Source organism: Manacus candei, unplaced genomic scaffold (genome assembly GCF_025592945.1).
Source record: "Manacus candei isolate 608988 ecotype Guabito, Panama unplaced genomic scaffold, ASM2559294v1 h1tg000057l, whole genome shotgun sequence".
Lineage (NCBI taxonomy): Eukaryota > Metazoa > Chordata > Aves > Passeriformes > Pipridae > Manacus > Manacus candei.
The window spans coordinates 14442726-14461186 of NW_026138105.1; the positions used below are offsets into that span (position 1 = coordinate 14442726).

Here is an 18461-nt window from a genome sequence, read left to right on the forward strand (position 1 = left end):
CACATTACACTGAACTGCTCCTGGTTGTCATTCCCCTCAATACACACCCACTCCACCAAAAATTTCCCCTGCATGGCACAGCATTTTCCCTCCTGGGGAAGTTCTGCTTTGATAGAATGGAGAGGAGTCAGTCTGCCTGGCCCAGGGACCACACACATTGTCCATCCAAGTCACACCTGCATGCACAGTCCCTCAAGCAAACTGATCTTGGGCTTCTGGAAACAGAAAAGAAAATTAAACTCAACCCTAATGTACTTTCCAACGTTGAGAACAAATGTATGTAGCTTTACTAATGACATTTTCAAAGTACATTGTGTAGATCCACCTCCCTTCCCCACGTTCTGTGGAAACATTCTGTGACTGTATCTCAAGAGAATCAGAGGAAATGCAGTCACAAAAATCATAGTATGGTTCTGTAAACCCATGGCCATAGAATGGCTTCCTTCATTTTGCCCTTCAAATGTTCAGTCTCAAAATGCCGACATCCTCCTGTCTGGAGTAATGCAGAAAATCCATGGGTATATCACATTCATGGAGAGCAACAGGACAAATGGGCCCAGCAAGCAAAAAGGCACCACTGAAATGTCATTTCCTGAAATGACTAACTACTAAACTACAAGGGAGAGAAGCAGAAGAAAAAATGCATGTTGAGAAACACATTTGTTCTGGGCAACGAATTCTAACATTCAAGGTGTGTCAGTTCCCTTCTCCCTTTAAAAATTGCAGTTGGCAGAGAAATAACACAGGCTGGCCACCATTGTTCCTAACCCAGTGCTCAGTATGAAGGGTTACCTAACTCTTGTGTTGAAAATAAAAAATAAACAGCTGTCAGTTACCAACACAATGCAAACATGCTGGAAGTGGAAGGGAGTGTCAGCATACAACACATTTGGAGGGTGAGGGAATCACATTTTTACATGACACATCAAGAAACGTCTACATAATCTTGAGAAGGCCACACACAGGGCCCTTTAGACAATTCTAGATCATAAATCCTGCTGTAGTAGCCAGGAACAGAGATTCTCCAGCCAAGCTCAGCACAGCTCCTACAGGCAGATTTTAGACCGAGCTTGGAGCAGGACTCCTGAGCACAAAGAAACCTTAAGTAGAGTTTTAAAAAAATCTCAGCTCCCAAAGCCCGTTCTGTACTCTTTGGAAAAACACACCTGCACACCACATGGGTGGAGGAAGAGGAGTGACTGAAAACTCTCATCCCGCACTTTGAGCCACTTCATGCCAACTTATTCTGGAAATGTGTGCTCTTAGCCTTACTGTCCCTTCAGCAAAGGTCACCTTAGCACAAATCCTACCTGCCTGGCAAGAGGGAAACAACCCCAGCAAGGATCATTCAGACAGCACCACCCTTTGTACACCAGCTACTAAAATATGGAGCACCTAAATAAACAGCTTCCTTTTTTAGGCCCTGATTCCTGAGGAGGAAAAACAATACCCTCCTAGACAGCTATTTCTTACTGAAAGAATTCCTGGCTAAATAGGGCATTCTTTTTCCAGGTTCCTGATAAAGAAGTGACCACAATAGTTGCACGTGATCCGGGTACACCCTCCGGGGGCATCTGCTATGTCCTGGGCACGTTGCCACTTCTCCTTCCCCTGCTGCTCTTCGCAACACGCAGGTGTCACACACGAAACAGTCACTGGTTAAAAAAGGACGTTCTAACCAGAAGCCAAGTGAGCAGCACCCTAGAAATCATGATCTCAGTGTTTCCTTTTCCCCTTTAACACATGTTCTCTTCACAGCTGTCTCCGACTTCTGTTTGAACTAAAGAGGAAGAAAAGGAAAATTGAGAATGCCCCAATACAGTTTACTTTCCAGGTCCACTTTAAACCTTCTTCCACAGAGCAGGGGTGTGGGGCAAGGCTCCTCATGGGAAGAACACCCTCTTTTCCAGGAGAAGGGCATGGTTCCCTAAGCTGGAGCAGCCTGGAGAGGAGGGACAGCCGAATCAGGAGCACAGACAAACAAACATGACCATGCCCTCATGAAGGTCAGCCAGAAAACAAATTCACAAACTGGGCTGCAGCTGAGTCTCAGCACAAATGTCTTTGTGCCACAGCACTTCACCACATCATAGTTCTCTGCCTGCCCAGGGCAGGAAGGACCCTCAAATCACACCTCAAGCTCAGCTGCTGCCGTGCCCATGCGATGCCTTCAGTTACAGGCCAGCAACCAAACAGGGATGAGCCTCAAATTCAGAAGGAATTCAAGTCAACCCCTCCTAAAACACCAGCTCACATCTTGTGATCCCAGGGACCTTTGGATAAATCAGTTATTTGGCTGTGGAAAGACACACAGCAATTAATACCAACAGTCCTACCTTGCACTAGCTTGGAGTTTTAGTCAGCTATGACTAAACAACCAAAATTTTTGCTGGCACAGAAAAGTCAGTCCTATAAGGGACTATAAAAGAAAGAGGTAAGTGAGAATTAATATCTAAGTGCTGGCTTGCACATCTATGAGAGCCAAGCACAGCAGATTTCAGGAAAGGAAACCAATTTTCTACCTCGAATTAGCAGAGGAAGTGTCGAGTATCACAGTTTATGCTCAGCAATGTGCTGTGAGCAGACAGCCCTGACAGGGCCGGGATTTTCCTGTGTTCATTTCTGCACTGGCTGAGCTGGAGCTTCTGCAAAGAGAAATTCTCCGAAGGCCCAAGTGAGAACTCAGCAGCAGTGGCTCACATCCACCACACACTGCCTCTGCCTTGCACAATCCTTTCCAGGAGCAGGTCCGGGAACAAGGAACAAAATGTGTCAAAACTGCCTCGGCACAGTGAAATTCGCAGCATGAGGAAAGGAAAACATGCAGCAAAGCCGCTTAGGGAACTTCCCATATGAGGCATGGAAAAAAAGTCATGAGAGACTGTCAGAGATCATAATCTGAGTTCCCGTAGCCAGAATATTCCACACCCACGACTGATGTGAGCCTATCACCTCCCAGAGAAGCTGGAATCCCCTTTGGTCCTCCTCCTCTCTTTTCCAGGTGACAATGGCTCTTGTGGCAACTCCCCCATTCACCGAAACACCCCGGGGCTGCCTCCTCTCCTTTTTCCAGCAAAGAACTTATCTTCAAAATGCTCCATTGTCCCAAGCAGCCTTGGGGATTTTGCTATTCAGTCACAATTCTCATACCTGAAGCCAAGCAAGCAGGATGCCTCACTGAGGCCACCAAAATGAGCTCCGGCAGCCAAGAGCTGACCACAGAAGGGGTACAGTAGAGCATGAGGGATTCTGGCACCTGGCCATTTGGTGAGGCTAAAGAGAAGAAGCCACAATGTAGTAGAAGAAACCTCCCAAAAGAAGCCAAGCCCTGCACACAACACAGCCCTGTAACGGAAAGGTGCCGCCAGGGCATACCAGGACTCAAAACAACATCCTGCTGCCCGGTGGCCTAAAGCTAAAAAATGAGCACAGCTGGGCAGCAGCTGCCAAACAGCCTTGGTGCCTACAGGAACTGCCCTAGAGATGAAAGGAAATACCTCAGGACAATAATTTCTTGTATGGTTGGTATTTGTGTCTTTTTAGCAAGGGCTGCTCTGCCAAGTTATTGAACACACTGACACCAGTGCAGATGGGCAGGGAGTGGGGTCTGGGGAAGCCTTATCTCCAAAATGCTCCACTGTCCCACACAGTCTTGGGGATTTTACTATTCAGACACTGATAATTCTCATATCTGAAGCCAAGCAAGCAGGACAGCTCACTGAGGCTACCAGAACAAGACCCAGCAGCCAAGGGTTGATCACACAAGGGGTATGGCAGGGCATCAGGGACTCTGTCTTTTTAGCAAGGGCTGGCCAGCCAAGTTACTGAAGGCACTGGCTCAGGGCAGGGGGCAGGGCTGGGGATGGCCAGGGCAGGTGGATGTGAGAGAGTCGGTGTTGGTCACCAGGTACAGAGCACACGGCCACCACCCACTGCTGACAAACTGTTTGGTGTCACAAACCAAACAGTGCTGGGGCTCCCGGGGTCCCCTCCCCACCACAGCTACCTGGGCAGCACTCGAGGGGTTGGGGCAATGCCCCAGCCCCCAGTGAGCCCCAGTGCTCACAAACACAGAAACACACAATAGTCTGAACCGGGAAGGACTCACAAGGATCATCCAAGTCCAACTCCTGGCCCTGCACAGACACCCCAACAACCCCACCATGTGCCTGAGAGTGCTGTCCAAGCGCTCCTGGAGCTCTGGAAGCCTTGGGGCCGTGACCACTGCCCTGGGGAGCCTGGTCAGTGCCCCACCACCCTCCGGGGGAAGAACCTTTTTCTAATATCAACCTAAACCTTCCCTGACACGACTTCAGGCCGTTCCCCCCGAGGAGAGAGCAGCGATCAGTCCCTGCCCCTCCGCTGCCCCCAGTGAGGATGTCGGAGACCACAGCCTCCTCTTCTCCAGGCTGAACAGGCAAAGTGCCCTCAAAGTGGCTCATTATAACAGCCCTTAAGTACAAGCAGCCTTTCCGAAAACAACAACCCCCTCGGCGAACACACAAACAAACGAGCCCGGGTTGCCCCGAGCCCGGGGGGCTGCGGGCGGGGCCGGCGCCGGGTCCTCCCGCCCGCCAGGGGGCGCTGCGGCGGCGGCGCGGCGCGGGCGGCGCGCGGCGGGCCGGCCATGGCGGCGCAGTTCCGCAGCTACGTGTGGGACCCCGCGCTGATCGTGGCGCAGATGGTGCTGCTGCAGGCGGGCTACTACAGCTCGCTCGGGCTCTGGCTCGCCCTCCTCGGCACCCTGGGCAGCACCGGGCCCTCCCTCCAGCAGGTCTTCAGCGACGAGGTGAGGGCGCGCCCCGGGAAGCCGCCGTGGGCACACAGGCCTCTGGAGCGGGGTGGGGGTGTGCTGGGGGAACCAGACCCCGCTCCCGGTGTGGGTATTCCCGGTGTTAGGGAGAGCCCCCCACCCGCGGAGCACCCTGGTGTGGGGGCAGAGGTCCCCCAGCCCCGTGTAGCTGCCCCCCAGCACACAGACCCGCTGTCTGTGTGGGTGCCCCCAGAATAGAGCTCTCCCTTTGAATAGGGGGTGCCCCGGGGTAGAGGCAGCACCTCGATGTGCAGATGGTACCCTGGGTTAGAGACAGTACCCCCATATAGAGACAGACACCCTGTATAGGTTGGTACCCCTGTGTAGAAACACCACCTTGCTGTATAGGGGATACCCCCTTAGAGAGACACACACCCTGTATAGGAACCCCAGTATAAATGCAACTGCCCCTGCCCATATAGGTAACCCCAGTATGGACCCCCTCTCCCCAGTTTAAGAGGTTCCCCTCAGCATAGAACCAGACCTTTCCCTTTCCCATAGGTTCCCCCAGACATTCAGACAGAGCTGCCCAGGCTCCTGGTGTAGTTCCTGATCCGTGTGGGGCCGTGCTGATGTGGCTGGGCCACGGGAGCAGATTTTGGGCTGCGATTTGTGCCGCGGGTTCCTACTAATAGTCCCATGTAGATTTTAGGCTTCTCAACCCCGCCGGGGAGGCTCTCCATGATGGCTTTCATCCTCAATGCACTCACCTGGTAAGTCTGCAGCCAGCTGGAGCACCTGCGTCTTGTCCTTCCTTAACGTTGAACCATAAGAGAATTCAGTGTGATGTCCTGCCTCTCTGAAAGCATCTCCCAAAATCCCTGTGCCTGGTCAAGCATGTCTGCTGAGGGCAGTTGGGAACTGCTGACTCCTGGCTTTCTAGAACCTGGAAAAGTCATTTAACTTCACTGCCTCAATTTCCCAGCTGGGAATGAGGTTTGCTTCTGTGAGAGATTTTACTGAAAGTTAGAATCAATGGATCTCAGCAAACACTGATCTGTAAAGATTTATGAATTTTGCCACTGCACAGAGATTACTGGGGGAGATAGTTTAAAAATTCCTGCCTGTTCTTTGCACTAAAATCTCTTTTCCCTGCCATCATGTAATTAAAAAGCTGTAAGAATGTAAGTCTTGCTGCAGTGGCCGGGAGAGAGGCCAAAACCAACCTATTCTTAAAACATTTGAAGAAGTTTTAAAACCGCTAAATAACCAGCACTGCTGACAGCTCTTGCTGCACCCCCTTTTCCACGGGCCCAGCGCATCTCATTCACCTCCTGCCTTTACCTTTGCAGCGCCCTGGCCTTGCTGTACTTCATCCGCCGCGGGAAGCAGTGCCTGGATTTCACGGTCACGGTGCACTTCTTCCACCTCCTGGGCTGCTGGATCTACAACTCGCGCTTCCCGTCGTCGCTGACGTGGTGGCTGGTGCACGTGGTGTGCACGGCGCTGATGGCGGCCATCGGGGAGTACCTGTGCATGCGGATAGAGCTGCGGGAGATCCCCCTCAACTCCGCCCCCAAGTCCAACGTATAGACTCGCCCTGGCGACAGACACGCTGCGTTAACGCCGTTGTCTGCAGCACAATGCATCCAACATGCCTCAGAATCATCCCTGAACAAGCACAGCAGGTCTGTTGAGACTTTGTTATTAATTTTCTTTTTTCCCCCCCCCCCCGGACCTCGGTGGCTGCGTGAGTGTGAGCATCTCCTCTGGCATCAGCTGGCAGCGGGGGAGGAGCAGATGTTTATTTTGCTAACACGAAGCATTAATGTGACTGTATGGAGAGTGTGCCCTTAAACTCTTCGCTCAAGAGACTGTTAAAAGCCAGGTAGCAAAACTTGGTGCGTGAGGAGCATTTGGAATCTAACGATGTGGGAGTGCCCTGTGTGGGGAACATGAATGTCGGCTCTTCTTGCGGGAGCTGGCACGGTGAGCAGTGGGGCTGGGAGCTGCTGCTTCCAATCTGTGACTGATTTGGGCTTTGGTTGGGAAAGGAGTCAAAGAAGTGAATGGATGGGGAAAAGGAAAATAGTTGTACTTACCTGAATCACCAGCTGAGTCACTAAATAACCTATAACGTTAGATGGGTTTGTTTGCTGTTTCCATGTTTGATACATAGAGGTGACAGACAGCAGTTTGCTGAAGAAACCTTTTGTAATAATAAAAACATTATGTTGCTGTGAGTGTGTTATGGCTCTCCTGGGAAGCTGAGCCCTTCAAGGAGTACCACGAGTGTCTGTATCATGGCAACAGAAGGATGCAGCCAGAGAACACCTGGCTGTGAGATGCCCACTGTCTGGGGCACATAACATTTCCTACAATAAACATTGCATACCTCTGCTCTGAAAGGAAGGCATCAGTGAGTGCTGTCTTGGGAAGTCAGCTGGCATAATCCCACTTCGGGAGCAGTGCCAGCAATCCAGGGTCTCTCCATGTTCAACCTGAGGCTGGAGGTGTCCTGGAGCCACCTGCTGCTCTTCCCACTTGTCTGGGTGTTCCTGCCCGGCTTCAGAATTCTAGCAACAGATCTGGTTTGGTAGAGGTGATGTTAAATAAGAGACTGCTGTTATTTCTCGAAATAACAGGATGTGCCTTTATTTAGAGACACTTCAAACAAACTTCACCAGGCAGTGACACCCCCTTACTGCTGAGGGGCCGGGGCTCAGGGGTTCCTCCAGATCCCACAGGCCAATCAAGGAGACCCACATCCTGCCTGGATTCTGCTGAGGGATGACCAGTTTGTGCAATCCCAAACAAGGACCAAGCCAGGTCTAAAGACAGATTTTTCTCCTGTGCAGCATCTTGCTGCAATAACTTCCCTTTGTACATTAATATTTGTAATGTTAACTTGCATAAGTTATTTGCTAATTCAACTTGTTCAAAAGTGGTGGGATGATGTGGAGATACAGAAGTTGATAAACTCTTTAAAGCTGCTCTTTTGACTTTGTTCTTGGGGAATGAGATGTATTTCAGTCCCTGCTCTCACACTCAGACACTGTAAATTGAGGCAGGATAACATCCTGTGCTTTACATACCCGGCAGAGCTGCCTCAGAGCAGGATTTCTGTCTAAACAGATGTAACCAGCACTTTTTATATTCTGGGATTTCACCAAGAGCCCTTCCTGACCAAACCCCCTGTAAGCAGAGTTTCAAACAGCAGCAGCCTTTCAAAGGGAAGAGTTTACACAAGTGTTTTTCTGGGCAGGAGCCAGCCTGGAGGGCCACCCTGAGGTCACTTCCTAGGGCTGCCCTTGCAGCAAGACAGTCTATCCCTTCTCAAAATCAGCTCAGTTCTCATATACAAGGATACTTGCCTTTCTCCCAGTCACCTCAGCCTGGATATAAACTGGTCTCCAGTAGGTGCCAGTATCTCCCTCAGAAAAGAGGAGCAGGAGTGTGCCTGTGGTTGGGATCAGGGCAGAGCAGAGGGCAGTTCTGCCTCAGGGTGACAAGCACTGACAGTGTTGTTAGTCATCTTTTAAGACTCCCTCGGGGTCATTTTGTCCTCTCCTGCTTTTTGTTGTTATTCTTGAGAAAGAACATCCCAGTCCTGCAGGGACAGGGAAAGTTTGCAGGTTTACCTCAAGGCTTAACACCACACCAAAGCATGGTGTGAACTCTGTGTTCTTTGGGGTTGTTCTTAGGGTAAGTGGGAGCTAAACACTAATTACAGTGAACATGAGACCAAGGAGGGAAAGCCACATTCTTCCAGCTGATCCCAGAGTTGCTGTGAGCCCATATTAACAGAGCTGCTCCCTTTGTTCCCCTGCAAGAATAGAGATGAAGACTTTGGACCAAGGAACACTTACCCTTTCTTTTTGAATGCATAAGATATGCTGTAACTGCTTCAGCAGCCTCCCTGGGGGGTGAAATCTGGGTACTTTGCATCTGGAGAGGCTCAGAGAGTCTCTCTGAACCAGGAGAAGAATCCTTGACAAATGTGGATTTCACACTGAGGCTGCAGGACACCCCAGGAGCTGCACTGCATCAGCAGGAATGTGCTGTAGGGTCAGAAATGCTTTCTGAAAGGCTGCTGACTGCCCAGGGGGACTGTATCTGGGTATTACTTTTTTTTAAAGGAATTCTACTGTAATTGTCCTAGTCATAGAGGAAGTTCTGCTAAAAATGAAATATTGATTGAGGAAACTCATCACTCCCATACTGTGAGACCTAATTTTCTCTCACATGCTTTCAGTCAGATTTAGAAGCACCTTTGGCTTTAAAAAAAATCTGCTGCTCCATACCAGAACAGTGACAGATGGTCTTTGTTTCTTAATGAATCTTTGGGTTTTTTTGTGTGCAATAGTTGAGGAATTTGCTTCCAGGGAAGATATGTCCCAACACCTGCTCTTCTCAAAGACAGTGGCAGTGTCAGCCAGCCATTGGCATCTGTGATTTTGCAAAAAGAAGACTTGGAGATCTGAGAATTTTACCTTCCCTTTCCTCAAAGCTGTTTTAGAGTAGAAAGTTTTAACAGAGAGGAACTCCAAAGAGAAGGTAAGAGTTGTGGGATATGGGGGGGGGCTGTGCTTATTTGTTTTCCTAAAGGCATTAAACAGCTGTTCTAAACAAAGAGCAAGTACAGGATTTGGATCCAAAATACTCCAGCCTTGGTTGTACATGACACTCACCCGCTTCAGCTTTCCCCAGCTACAAGCCACAGGCAGGACAAGAGATAACAGGGTAGGGGAAACAGGATCAAACAACAAACACTGCTGTTGGAGTGGAAGAAGAATTAAAGAATGAAGCATCTGAGTGGTTCACTCCAGGTTTTGCCGTGCTCTGGTTTCCCCTGTCTCCACTGCTCACCCTAAGGCTTTGTGCCCCAGATGCTCAGTACTGAGTACATAAGTAACAACTCTGTTTGCAGGAAGTCAAATTGCACTGTCTGAACACCAGCTGCTCCTCCCTGACTTATTTCTTGGAATTTGCCTCAATGGATTTGTTCCCTCCTGCTGCTGCAGGAGCAGAGTGTTGATGGTAGTGAAGGTAAGAGGAAGAACACGTGAGTGCCAAAGGAGAGCAGTATGACCCAGCACCACTGTTGGCAAAAAGATCCTTTGCTGTAGAAGCTTGCCCACCACCTGGAATCCATCCAGTGGGATCTGTGGGGCTGGCAGGGTCCTGGGTCCCCTGCTTACACTGTAGAGCACATCCCTCACTAGTTACAGCTCCCATGGCCCCGTGCAGCCAGGAGGGCACAGAGCTCCAGCAGCATCCTTAAAACACAGACTGCCTTGGACTGCCCAAGAATATTGCTGTGTTTCTCTAACATATTCAGAAATCACTTGCAAACACCCCTCTGTTCCAAATACTTACAGGCTTGTACTGAAGCTGCAAAACTAACATTCTGAGCCACAAAAGAAGAAATTGTGCTGTCAAGCAAAAGCCAGGACAAACAACTTCTACCATGCTGTAGGCTCTACAACACACTTTAATACTCTGGAATTACACACTTCTACCCACAGAGCTGCTTACAGGTACCTTTGGGGAAAGCTTCAAAGCAGGAGTTGCTATAAATCCCTTTTGTCCTGCCTTGACACTCTCCCTCGATCAAAATATTTTTGCTCTCTGTGTCCTTAGAAAAGGGATTTACACATTACACAGGAGTTACTCAGGAATCCAGATGTGTGCAAGACAAGTCATGCAACTGTGATTATTCTTCAGCAGGGTTTTCACCATGTCCTTAAAGCAAAAGGGCCAATACAGGGCAGAAGGTCTCCCTTATGCCTGTGACAGGACAGACACCACCCCCCTGCACCTCACAGAACAGTGGTAAAAATGCCCATCTTGTTCTCAGTGCCCAAATCAAAAACTTGGAGAGTTGATCTGGTGGAAAGAGTCAGCAAAGTAAACAGGTTTCCTTCCAGTAGCCATAGAAGAGTGGGAAGAGTCCAACATTTGCCATTTTTCCAGAATTTATCACTTTTCCCTAAATCCTCTGCCCAATACCTATAAGTTCCCAAATTCTCCAGACAGCCAGATCTGTCTCTGTCTTGAAGCAGAAGTGGACAGGCATTATTCCAAATTACAGACCAACAGAAACACCCAGGAGATTCTGCCAAGCTCTCCCATGTCCCACAGGCACAGGATGGAGCCGAGTGTCTCTGAGCTCCACGCAGGATATTCCTCAGGTTTGGAAAAAGGATCAGAAAGATGCCAGGGCACAAACTGCCACTGCCTTTGATGGGATACTCACAGAGCTGCAGTTTATAAGTTCACCCAAGTGACGATGAGGGGGATACTGAGGATGGAAACATTGGGAACGTGGGTCCAGGCAGAGCTTTGGGCCATGCTGGGGCTGCAGAGGTCGAACAAGCTGCCTTGAAATCTGTTTTTTCGGGACTCCCTTCTCAGCATCTCCCAGACAGCTGCTGCTTCCTTCTGGCATTCCCAGAGTGCTGTCAGGGCACAGGTGTGGAATTCATCCCAGTACCTGCAGCCAGGGGAGACACCACACTGTCAGTCCCTTTGCATTCCTGCAGTGCTGGATGCCAGGCAGAGCCTCTCTGCCCCGATCCTGCCCTCTGAGCAGCGACAACCCCTGTGTTTTGTGCAAGTTACCCAGACTATTCATCCCCTCCATCATCTGCCAGAGTATCTTGGCTAAAACTCCAAACCTCAAAACACTGAAATTATTTCATCTTCCCTCCCCCCCCCCCCCCGTCTTGGGAAGTCAATAAAATTCATTATTTTCTGTCAACAAATGTTTCCCTTCAGCACCAAGCACCCTGAGTATCTCACACAGGCTGCAAACAAAGGCCCAGTGCATCTCATTCATTGCTTTCTCCAAGCTTTCTCCAAGAGGAGTCAAGGGCAAATGGGAGCACAAAGCACAGAGAAGGACAACAGCTCCCACAGAGCATTGCAGCATTAACTGAGGTATGGGCAGGGGCAGGAGGAGTTATTCACTGTGTTCTCATTAGAATCATCTCTGTTTATCTGCTGGGTATTGCCTGTGTGAGTAGATGTTCAGTGTACAGAGGCTTCTGGGAGGAAAAAAACAAGACAGGCAAAGATAACCCATAGTCCTGCAGGAGTAAGCTGGGAGCTGCTCACTGAAGACCCCTTTGCCTGCTTCTCCTGTGGGCAGCAACTTGGCGTTTATTTTCTCTTCAAGACTAGAACCAGGCAGGGAAAAGCCCCAGCAGAAACAGAGCTGAAAACCACAGCCCCCAAGAAAACTCTCATAGGAGGGACACAGTGACACCACCCCACCCATCCCAACACACGGGGGCCGGTGCCACACGGGGTGACCCCATGATGCATTCACCCAGAGCAGTATCCAGCCAGTCAAGGCTTTATCCCTTCCCTGAGCTCCTTCCTTACCTTTGGTGAAGCCCCATGGGGGCTCTGTAGCAGCTGGTTTTGAGCCCTTTCCAGTGAGCTCCCTGCCCACTGGTGCCAGGCTGAGCAGGGTGGGGTGGGTTCCAGCTGTCTGGGACAAGGACAGCAGGGACCAGGCTGGGCCATGTCCCCCCATATGGTGTGAGGGAGGACCAGAACAAGCACCCTCCTCGTTTTTTTTGGCTGCCGAGTATGGGACAACCAGACTCTGTACCAGACTCCTCAAAGGCTTCCCCAGGGGGCTTCCCAGGCTGTGCCAGCCCCCAGCCCAGAGCAAGCTGCACCCCCAGGCACCCCTGCCCTCCCCTGCACCTCAGCTCTGCTGTCCTGTCCACATGGGCTGGGGCTTGGCACCATCTCCAGCCCCCAGCAAGCTGGGACTGCCCAGAGGACAGGAGCAATTGCTCTGTCCCCTTCCCTGTGTGTGCCAGGACACCAGGCACACGTGCCACCCCTGGGGAAGGGGCTGCAGCCCAGCTGGATGAGTGGGGACCCTGCACACTGGCAGGGGCCAGCTCAGTGTTGTGTGGGTGCCCTGTGCTGGAGATGACACCCTGTGCACACAGGCAAACACGAACACTCTGCTTGCTTAGCTGTCCTACGGGGGCTCACATCAGAACACCAGCTGTGGGAGAGTTCATTAAACCGAGTCACTGTGGCAGAATAAACGTTCCCAGATAATGAGAAAACCTGGTGCCAACCCAGGCAAACTCTGGCACTCCTGAGCTGCAGCAGCAGAAGGCAGCTCTGCCAGGTGAGAGTTAAACCCGGCCCACGTCTTCAGGCAAAAGAAGGTTGGAGGAAGGTGAAGGGGGATGACAGCTCCTGCCTGGATCTGCTTTCAGCAGGATGGCAATTCCCAGTGCTTCACCCTTCACAGCCCCCATCTGCTCAGGCAGACTGTTGGTAAGTGAGTTGCTGCTCTAGGGCAGCACCACACAGAGCTGAGACACCACCAGCTCCCATGGCAGCTCCTGGTTCCGTGTCCATCCCTCACCCACACTCCTGGAGAGGGGACCACAGCACCAGGAATGCAAACAGCGGTGGTTAAGACTGAGGGTCAAAGGCAAATAATTCAGAAGTACCTGGCAGGGAGCAGGGACATCATCAGCTTGCTCCTCCAGGCACAGCAAGCCTGGCTAGCAGTGCATTAGACCAGGAGAAGAAGCTGGCATGTCCCTGAAGGTGCAGAGCAAGGAAGATCCCAGGACCTGTTCTTCAGTGGTTTGTGCCCCAGAGCTGTCAGAAAACCTCAATTTGCACATTTCACACGAGCTTCAGCAAAGGAATCGCTCCTCCAGCAGTCAACGGCAGCACGGGCTGGGCTGCCTGCTCAGGTGTGTTTTCATACCAAGAAGCCTCATTTAACAAAACAAAAAAGGTATCAACTGCTGTCCAAACCAGAGCAGGCCCCATTTCAACCCAGCCTTAGGCACGTCCCAGAGACACTGTTCATCCTGAGCCAGGCTGTCTCCTGGAGAAGGGGGAATACAGAGCAGGTCACAGCCCGCAGGGTGGTTCCCAGCAGCTTGGAAAACCTGACCCCAGGGCACTCAGTCCTCTGCCTGGCCCTGCCAGGTTTCCACTGCCCCCAGGCATGTGGGTTTTCCCTTCACTGCTGTCTGCATTTCCTTGTAACTCCTGTTCACTCCCCACAGCTCACTGCTGGGGACACAGGGCTGCCTCCTTCTCTGCAAACACTTCCACCTTGCTGCTTCTTTCCCCCAACCTGCCCACCACCACCCCTCCTTACCCAGCTCTTCTTCAGTTCTGCTCAAGTTAACACCCTCCTGACACTGTCATCTCAGGGCATCGCTACAAACTCAGGAAAACCAGGGCTGGGCAAATCCAAGCCTGAAGGACAAAGGGTCTGGGCGGGGAGGGACAAGGCTGGCTTTGGCAGCAGGACCCACCAGGGGCTGGGTGCAGGCTGCTCCTGGCAGCGCTGGGCCTGGGGCAGAGCAGCCACCTGCACATCACTGCCTGAGACCCAGGGTCCAGGGGAGACTTTCCTGGGGAGCAGAGCGGGTCAGGTCCCACCAGCCCTGCTCCTCGCAGCTGCAGGAGTGCAGAGGCTGGCAGGACAAGTTCTAGGGGCTGGAGCTCCTTGACCAGGGAGACAAACTCCAGTGGGAGATAAGCAGGAGATGGACAGATGGACAGACAAAGGAAGGGAGCTCACCAGGTCTATCTGAAAGCAGAGTGAGGTGTGGAACACATGGGTATGTGCAGGCACGACAGGACCCGGGAGGGCTGGAGGAGAAGACTTCACACAAGGGCAATACCAAAAACCACGCTGGCCATGCACTGTACTCACCTGCAGACTCGGTGCAGCCCCTGCAGCTCTATGCCCTCCTCCTCCTCGTAGGTGGCCATGCTGTCCCCCAGCTTGAGGACGCAGTCCGAGAGGCCCCGGTAAGCGTCGGCGCAGGCGGGTCCCGCTGCCAGCAGCCCGGCCAGGTGCCCTGCCAGCACCGGGGGGCCAAGTGAGCAGGGCGTCTCTGGGGATGGAGCCCACCTCCGCCCCGGGGTGTCCCGGCCCCTTCCACGGCCCCCCGCCCGAGCCCGGCGCTGCCGGTGTTCGCCGAGAGCCCGGTGGGCACGGGGTGACCCCCGCCCAGTCTGCCCGGGATGAGCTCCCGGCCCGGGGCGGTGGGCAGGGACCGGCGGGGGGCACGGCCAGGGAGAGCCGCGAGGACCCGGCCCGGGACGGAGGGAGAGAAGGGGGAGGGAGGGAAGAAGAGAAGGAGGGAGAGAAGGAAGGGACCGCTCATGGCATCGACCCCCTCCCGGAGAGCCCAGACACCCCCTCACCCAGGGCGAGGAGTAGCACGGCCGGACCCCTCCGCTGCCCCATCCCGCCGCCGGCTCCGCTCGGGCTCGGGCTCCAGCCCCGCTGCCGGTGCCGCTGCCCGCACCCCCGGGGCCGGCAGCGCTCCCCTCTCTCCCGCCTCCGCGGGGAGGGCGCCCGACCCCAGTCGCCGCTAATAAGCGGCTTCGGCCGCGGCTAATTAAGGAGGAGGCTGGGCCGAGGCTAACGAGCGCTCGGGGGCACCACCGGGCCCAGCCCCCGCACCCCCGGGATCCCACATCCCTGCCCCTCCCAGCATCGCATCCCCCGGCACTCTCTGCAGCACCCACGGCTCCCACACCCTGCACCCCCTCCAGGACCCTGCACCCATGGGGCCCATGGCACCCCGGCACCCTCACACCAAAGCCCCCCGGCCCCTCCCCATCACAGCCTGCACTGCCCACCCCACGTGTCCCCCCGAGTGGGGGGGGGGGGCTGCCAGCAGCAAGAATCCAGGCAGGGCAAGGATCCTTCGCTGGGCTTTGGGCTCTGGACTGGCACAGGTTAAGTCAATGCAGGGTGGGAAGCAAAGCCCGGAGAGCTTGGAGGTTCAAAGCCTTAAACATCAGCACCTACAGCTCCAAAACCTTCTGTCCAGATCCTGCCTCCAGCCATTCCCAAGGCTGTCATGGCCTTCAGGGCATCCACTGGGATTTTGCATCCCCGCAGCCTGATCCCGGCTCTCACCCCAGGAGTCCCCTTTGCTCCCACAGGAAGGGAAGCAGGAGGTTTCCTGCCTGCTTTGGGGGCTTCGCTGCAGGGGCTGGTCACCCACCCTGGAGCTGCTCCATGGGGTGCCTGGGCCAGGCCGAGGGGCCATCCCCCATCTCAGCTCGGAGATCCCTGTGCTCCAACAAGCACAGGCTCCAAAGCAAACCCTGGGAATGGGGACACAGCATCTGTGTCACTCTGGCAAAAATTTATTTACAGACAAGCACCACGTGCCCCATCTCCATTGGTCTTGGAAGATAAGCAAGTGGCACAGTTATTTCAGTCAGGCTATTGATGCACATTCCATGTGCCACCAGCCTGGGATATGCAGGGGAGTGTCTGACCCAGAGGTGCCACTGCATCCCCACACGCAGGGTATGTGGCAGTCCCCAACACAAGCCACCATCCTCTGCACTACCACAGCCCCTGTTACCCAAAGCAACTCCAGAGCCCTGCAAATGTTCCTGCAGAGCAGAACTGGCCAGCCCTGAGTGGCTCCTGGATTCCTGAGGGCTGGATCAGTACCTGACTTCTTCAACAAAGGGGGTCAATGGCTGGGAAGGGCTGGAACAGGTGAACTCCAGCTCTGCCATTGACATGCTGCAAGGCCTTTGTCACCTCTGTTGATGCAGGAGGATTAAAAAAAGCTGCCTGGCCCAGTGAAGTTGGTGCATTTACTGGAGGCAAACACATCACCACTGAACATGGCTTGCAGCATGGCTGGGAAGGAGCCAGCCTGCCCAAACTATGGGGCAAGAAGGCAAGAGTGCAGGGCAAGGGGGCTTCCCTCAGCCCAATCTGATGCAGGACTTCCCCTCACTCTGTTCAGGTGTCTGCCCAAGTGCTCCAGGAATGCTCCTTCTTCACCCAGAGCTGGAGCTGGATGTTCTGCTGCCTGCACACCCCCTCCCAGCTCTAGCAGCTCCCGTGCCAGCAGCAACCATGGGTTGGGGCCCCAGGATGTGGGGACACGACATCCCAGGGCTTCACAGGAGCCTCCCCCAGGCTCCAGACCGTTAGCACTGGGACTGGGATCCTTCCCCTGGGACAGGGCATGGCCAAGGAGCCGGCTGGCTCCTGGCACAGGGCCGTGCTGTGAACGCCATCCGGGTTCCCCCCACTGCTCCTCACCCACAGAGATGCTCCGTTTCTCAGCAGCCACATTCCTTCGAGGGTGTTTACGGCTCTTCTGTCTCCCCACCATCTCAGGCTGAAATCGCCCCTTTTAAGGGAGCCACAGGGCCACGAGTTGCTGGAGCCTTGCCTGCTACAGGCTGCTTCCCTGAGATGTATCGCCTCGTTTACTGGGAAAGCAGCCTTGCCTTGCCTTGCCCCTTGTTTTTCTCTTGACTCCACAATTTCCTGGTGGAGTCAAGCTGCAGCTCACTCCCAGCCCCATCCACGCACGCCTCCTAGAGAATAAGATCTATTTTCACCAGCAAATGATTCACCTGCGCCTGGAACTGGTTTGCCTTTCCCTGAGCAGCCAATTTCTCCCCAGCTCCATCCTCACCCCACAACTCCTGACTCACCTTCCAAACCTCTAAGAGACGGGAAAAACCTGAGTGGGAAGGTCAGGAGGAACATGTCACCTTACATTTTCTCCTGATGACAGGTGCACTTCGATGCTGGTCCCCTGGGGATATGGGCAGGAGCTGGGCTCTGTGTCGTGGAGACAATAGGTGTCATTCCAACCCAGGCTGGTGACCCAGGGACCTGAGCACTTGCGGTTAGGGTGAGGGTTGTTGACACAAGACAGTGCTGTGAGCCTGCACTGGAGGCACAAGGGAGGCAGGGATGCTGCAGCAGCTGAGACAGACCCTGCAGATACCTGGCAAGGCTTATTCTTAGGGTTCCCTACCAGAAGTGGAGACTCAACACTGACTCCAGCGTCACCTCTGTCCCCTCTCACCTTTTGGCCGGGGGCAGGCACGCTTTGCTATGAGGAAAAAAAAAATCATTACGTGGAGCTGGCTTGCCTGCAATGGTTTAATTGCAATAAAATGTGTGCCCCGCTGAGCGGCACGGCTTGTGCTGGAGAGCCAGGATGAGTCAGGCTCCGTGCAGATGATATCACTGCTTTTCCAACACCCTCCCAGCAAGGCAGGACGGAGGGGCCACAGCAGTGAGGGGCCTGGGAACGTGTCACTCTGCATGGGCAGCACCCTCCTGTGCTGTCCCCGCAGCAGGGATTCGGGATGCAGTGAGCCCGAGGGAACTCGGGGTGCTCCGGAAACTCGTGTGTGCACAAACAGCCCCCACACCTCGCAGCAGTAACCGGTGCCAATCGACACAGACATGTCACATAGCAGAGACCTGAGCTAATCCTGCTCGCCTCCCTGCTGGCAAGGCAGGGCAGGGCAGAGGGGCAGCAGGGACGGTGGGGAAGCCGGAGCCCACAGGGAGCTGTGAGCAAGCCAGCGCTGGCAGGTACCCAGCAGAGATTTGCTGCTGCAGCTCCTCAGAGACCATAAATCTCCACTCTTGCTACACCAGCCTGGTCCCCGCCAGCCAGTGCTGGCATCCCACACTGTGGTGGAAACCATCAGGCAGATCTGAGGGTGCTTATAGATAGGGATCAACATTTAGGTGGACAAAACTACCTGCTGAAGGCAGTAGCTACAGGCAAGCGCACAGGGTGCAGGCTCCGGGTCCCCAGCACAAAGCCGGTTTTTGGCAGCAGAAGGTCCCAGGGGGTGTAGAGGGGGACAGCAAAGCAACAGTAGCCAAAATAGAGCT

At 53.6% G+C, this 18461-nt stretch overlaps 2 protein-coding genes across 3 annotated transcripts; one reads left to right on the forward strand and one right to left on the reverse strand.

The window, feature by feature from the left end:
* Positions 1-4597: 4597 nt before the first annotated feature.
* Positions 4598-7161, forward strand: SYS1 (SYS1 golgi trafficking protein). Of its 2 annotated transcripts, XM_051803073.1 has the most exons (3): positions 4598-4789; positions 5459-5526; positions 6106-7161. In XM_051803073.1, exons 1-3 carry the CDS (start codon positions 4628-4630, stop codon positions 6344-6346), a joined length of 471 nt encoding a protein of 156 aa, XP_051659033.1. In that variant the 5' UTR covers positions 4598-4627; the 3' UTR covers positions 6347-7161. The 2 variants fall into 2 exon arrangements, with proteins under 2 accessions (XP_051659033.1, XP_051659032.1); XM_051803072.1 differs by lacking the exon at positions 5459-5526 and having other exon boundaries at positions 4610-4789.
* A 1269-nt stretch (positions 7162-8430) lies between these two features.
* Positions 8431-15017, reverse strand: LOC127478169 (neuritin-like). Its single transcript, XM_051803431.1, has 3 exons — positions 14975-15017; positions 14478-14625; positions 8431-11249 (listed from the first exon to the last, which is right to left on the reverse strand). Exons 1-3 carry the CDS (start codon positions 15015-15017, stop codon positions 11024-11026), a joined length of 417 nt encoding a protein of 138 aa, XP_051659391.1. The 3' UTR covers positions 8431-11023.
* Between the last annotated feature and the right edge of the window lie 3444 nt (positions 15018-18461).

What these genes read in the sequence shown, in the direction of transcription:
- SYS1 (XM_051803072.1), top strand. Translation starts at nt 4,628, where the DNA reads ATGGCGGCGCAGTTCCGCAGCTACGTGTGGGACCCCGCGCTGATCGTG. An exon ending in AGCAGGTCTTCAGCGACGAG is followed by an intron (nt 4,790 to 6,105) that starts GTGAGGGCGCGC and finishes TTACCTTTGCAG; the next exon opens with CGCCCTGGCCTTGCTGTACT.
- LOC127478169 (XM_051803431.1), bottom strand. Translation starts at nt 15,017, where the DNA reads ATGGGGCAGCGGAGGGGTCCGGCCGTGCTACTCCTCGCCCTGG. An exon ending in CGTGCTACTCCTCGCCCTGG is followed by an intron (nt 14,626 to 14,974) that starts GTGAGGGGGTGT and finishes CGGTGCTGGCAG; the next exon opens with GGCACCTGGCCGGGCTGCTG. An exon ending in GGGCTGCACCGAGTCTGCAG is followed by an intron (nt 11,250 to 14,477) that starts GTGAGTACAGTG and finishes CCCTGGCTGCAG; the next exon opens with GTACTGGGATGAATTCCACA.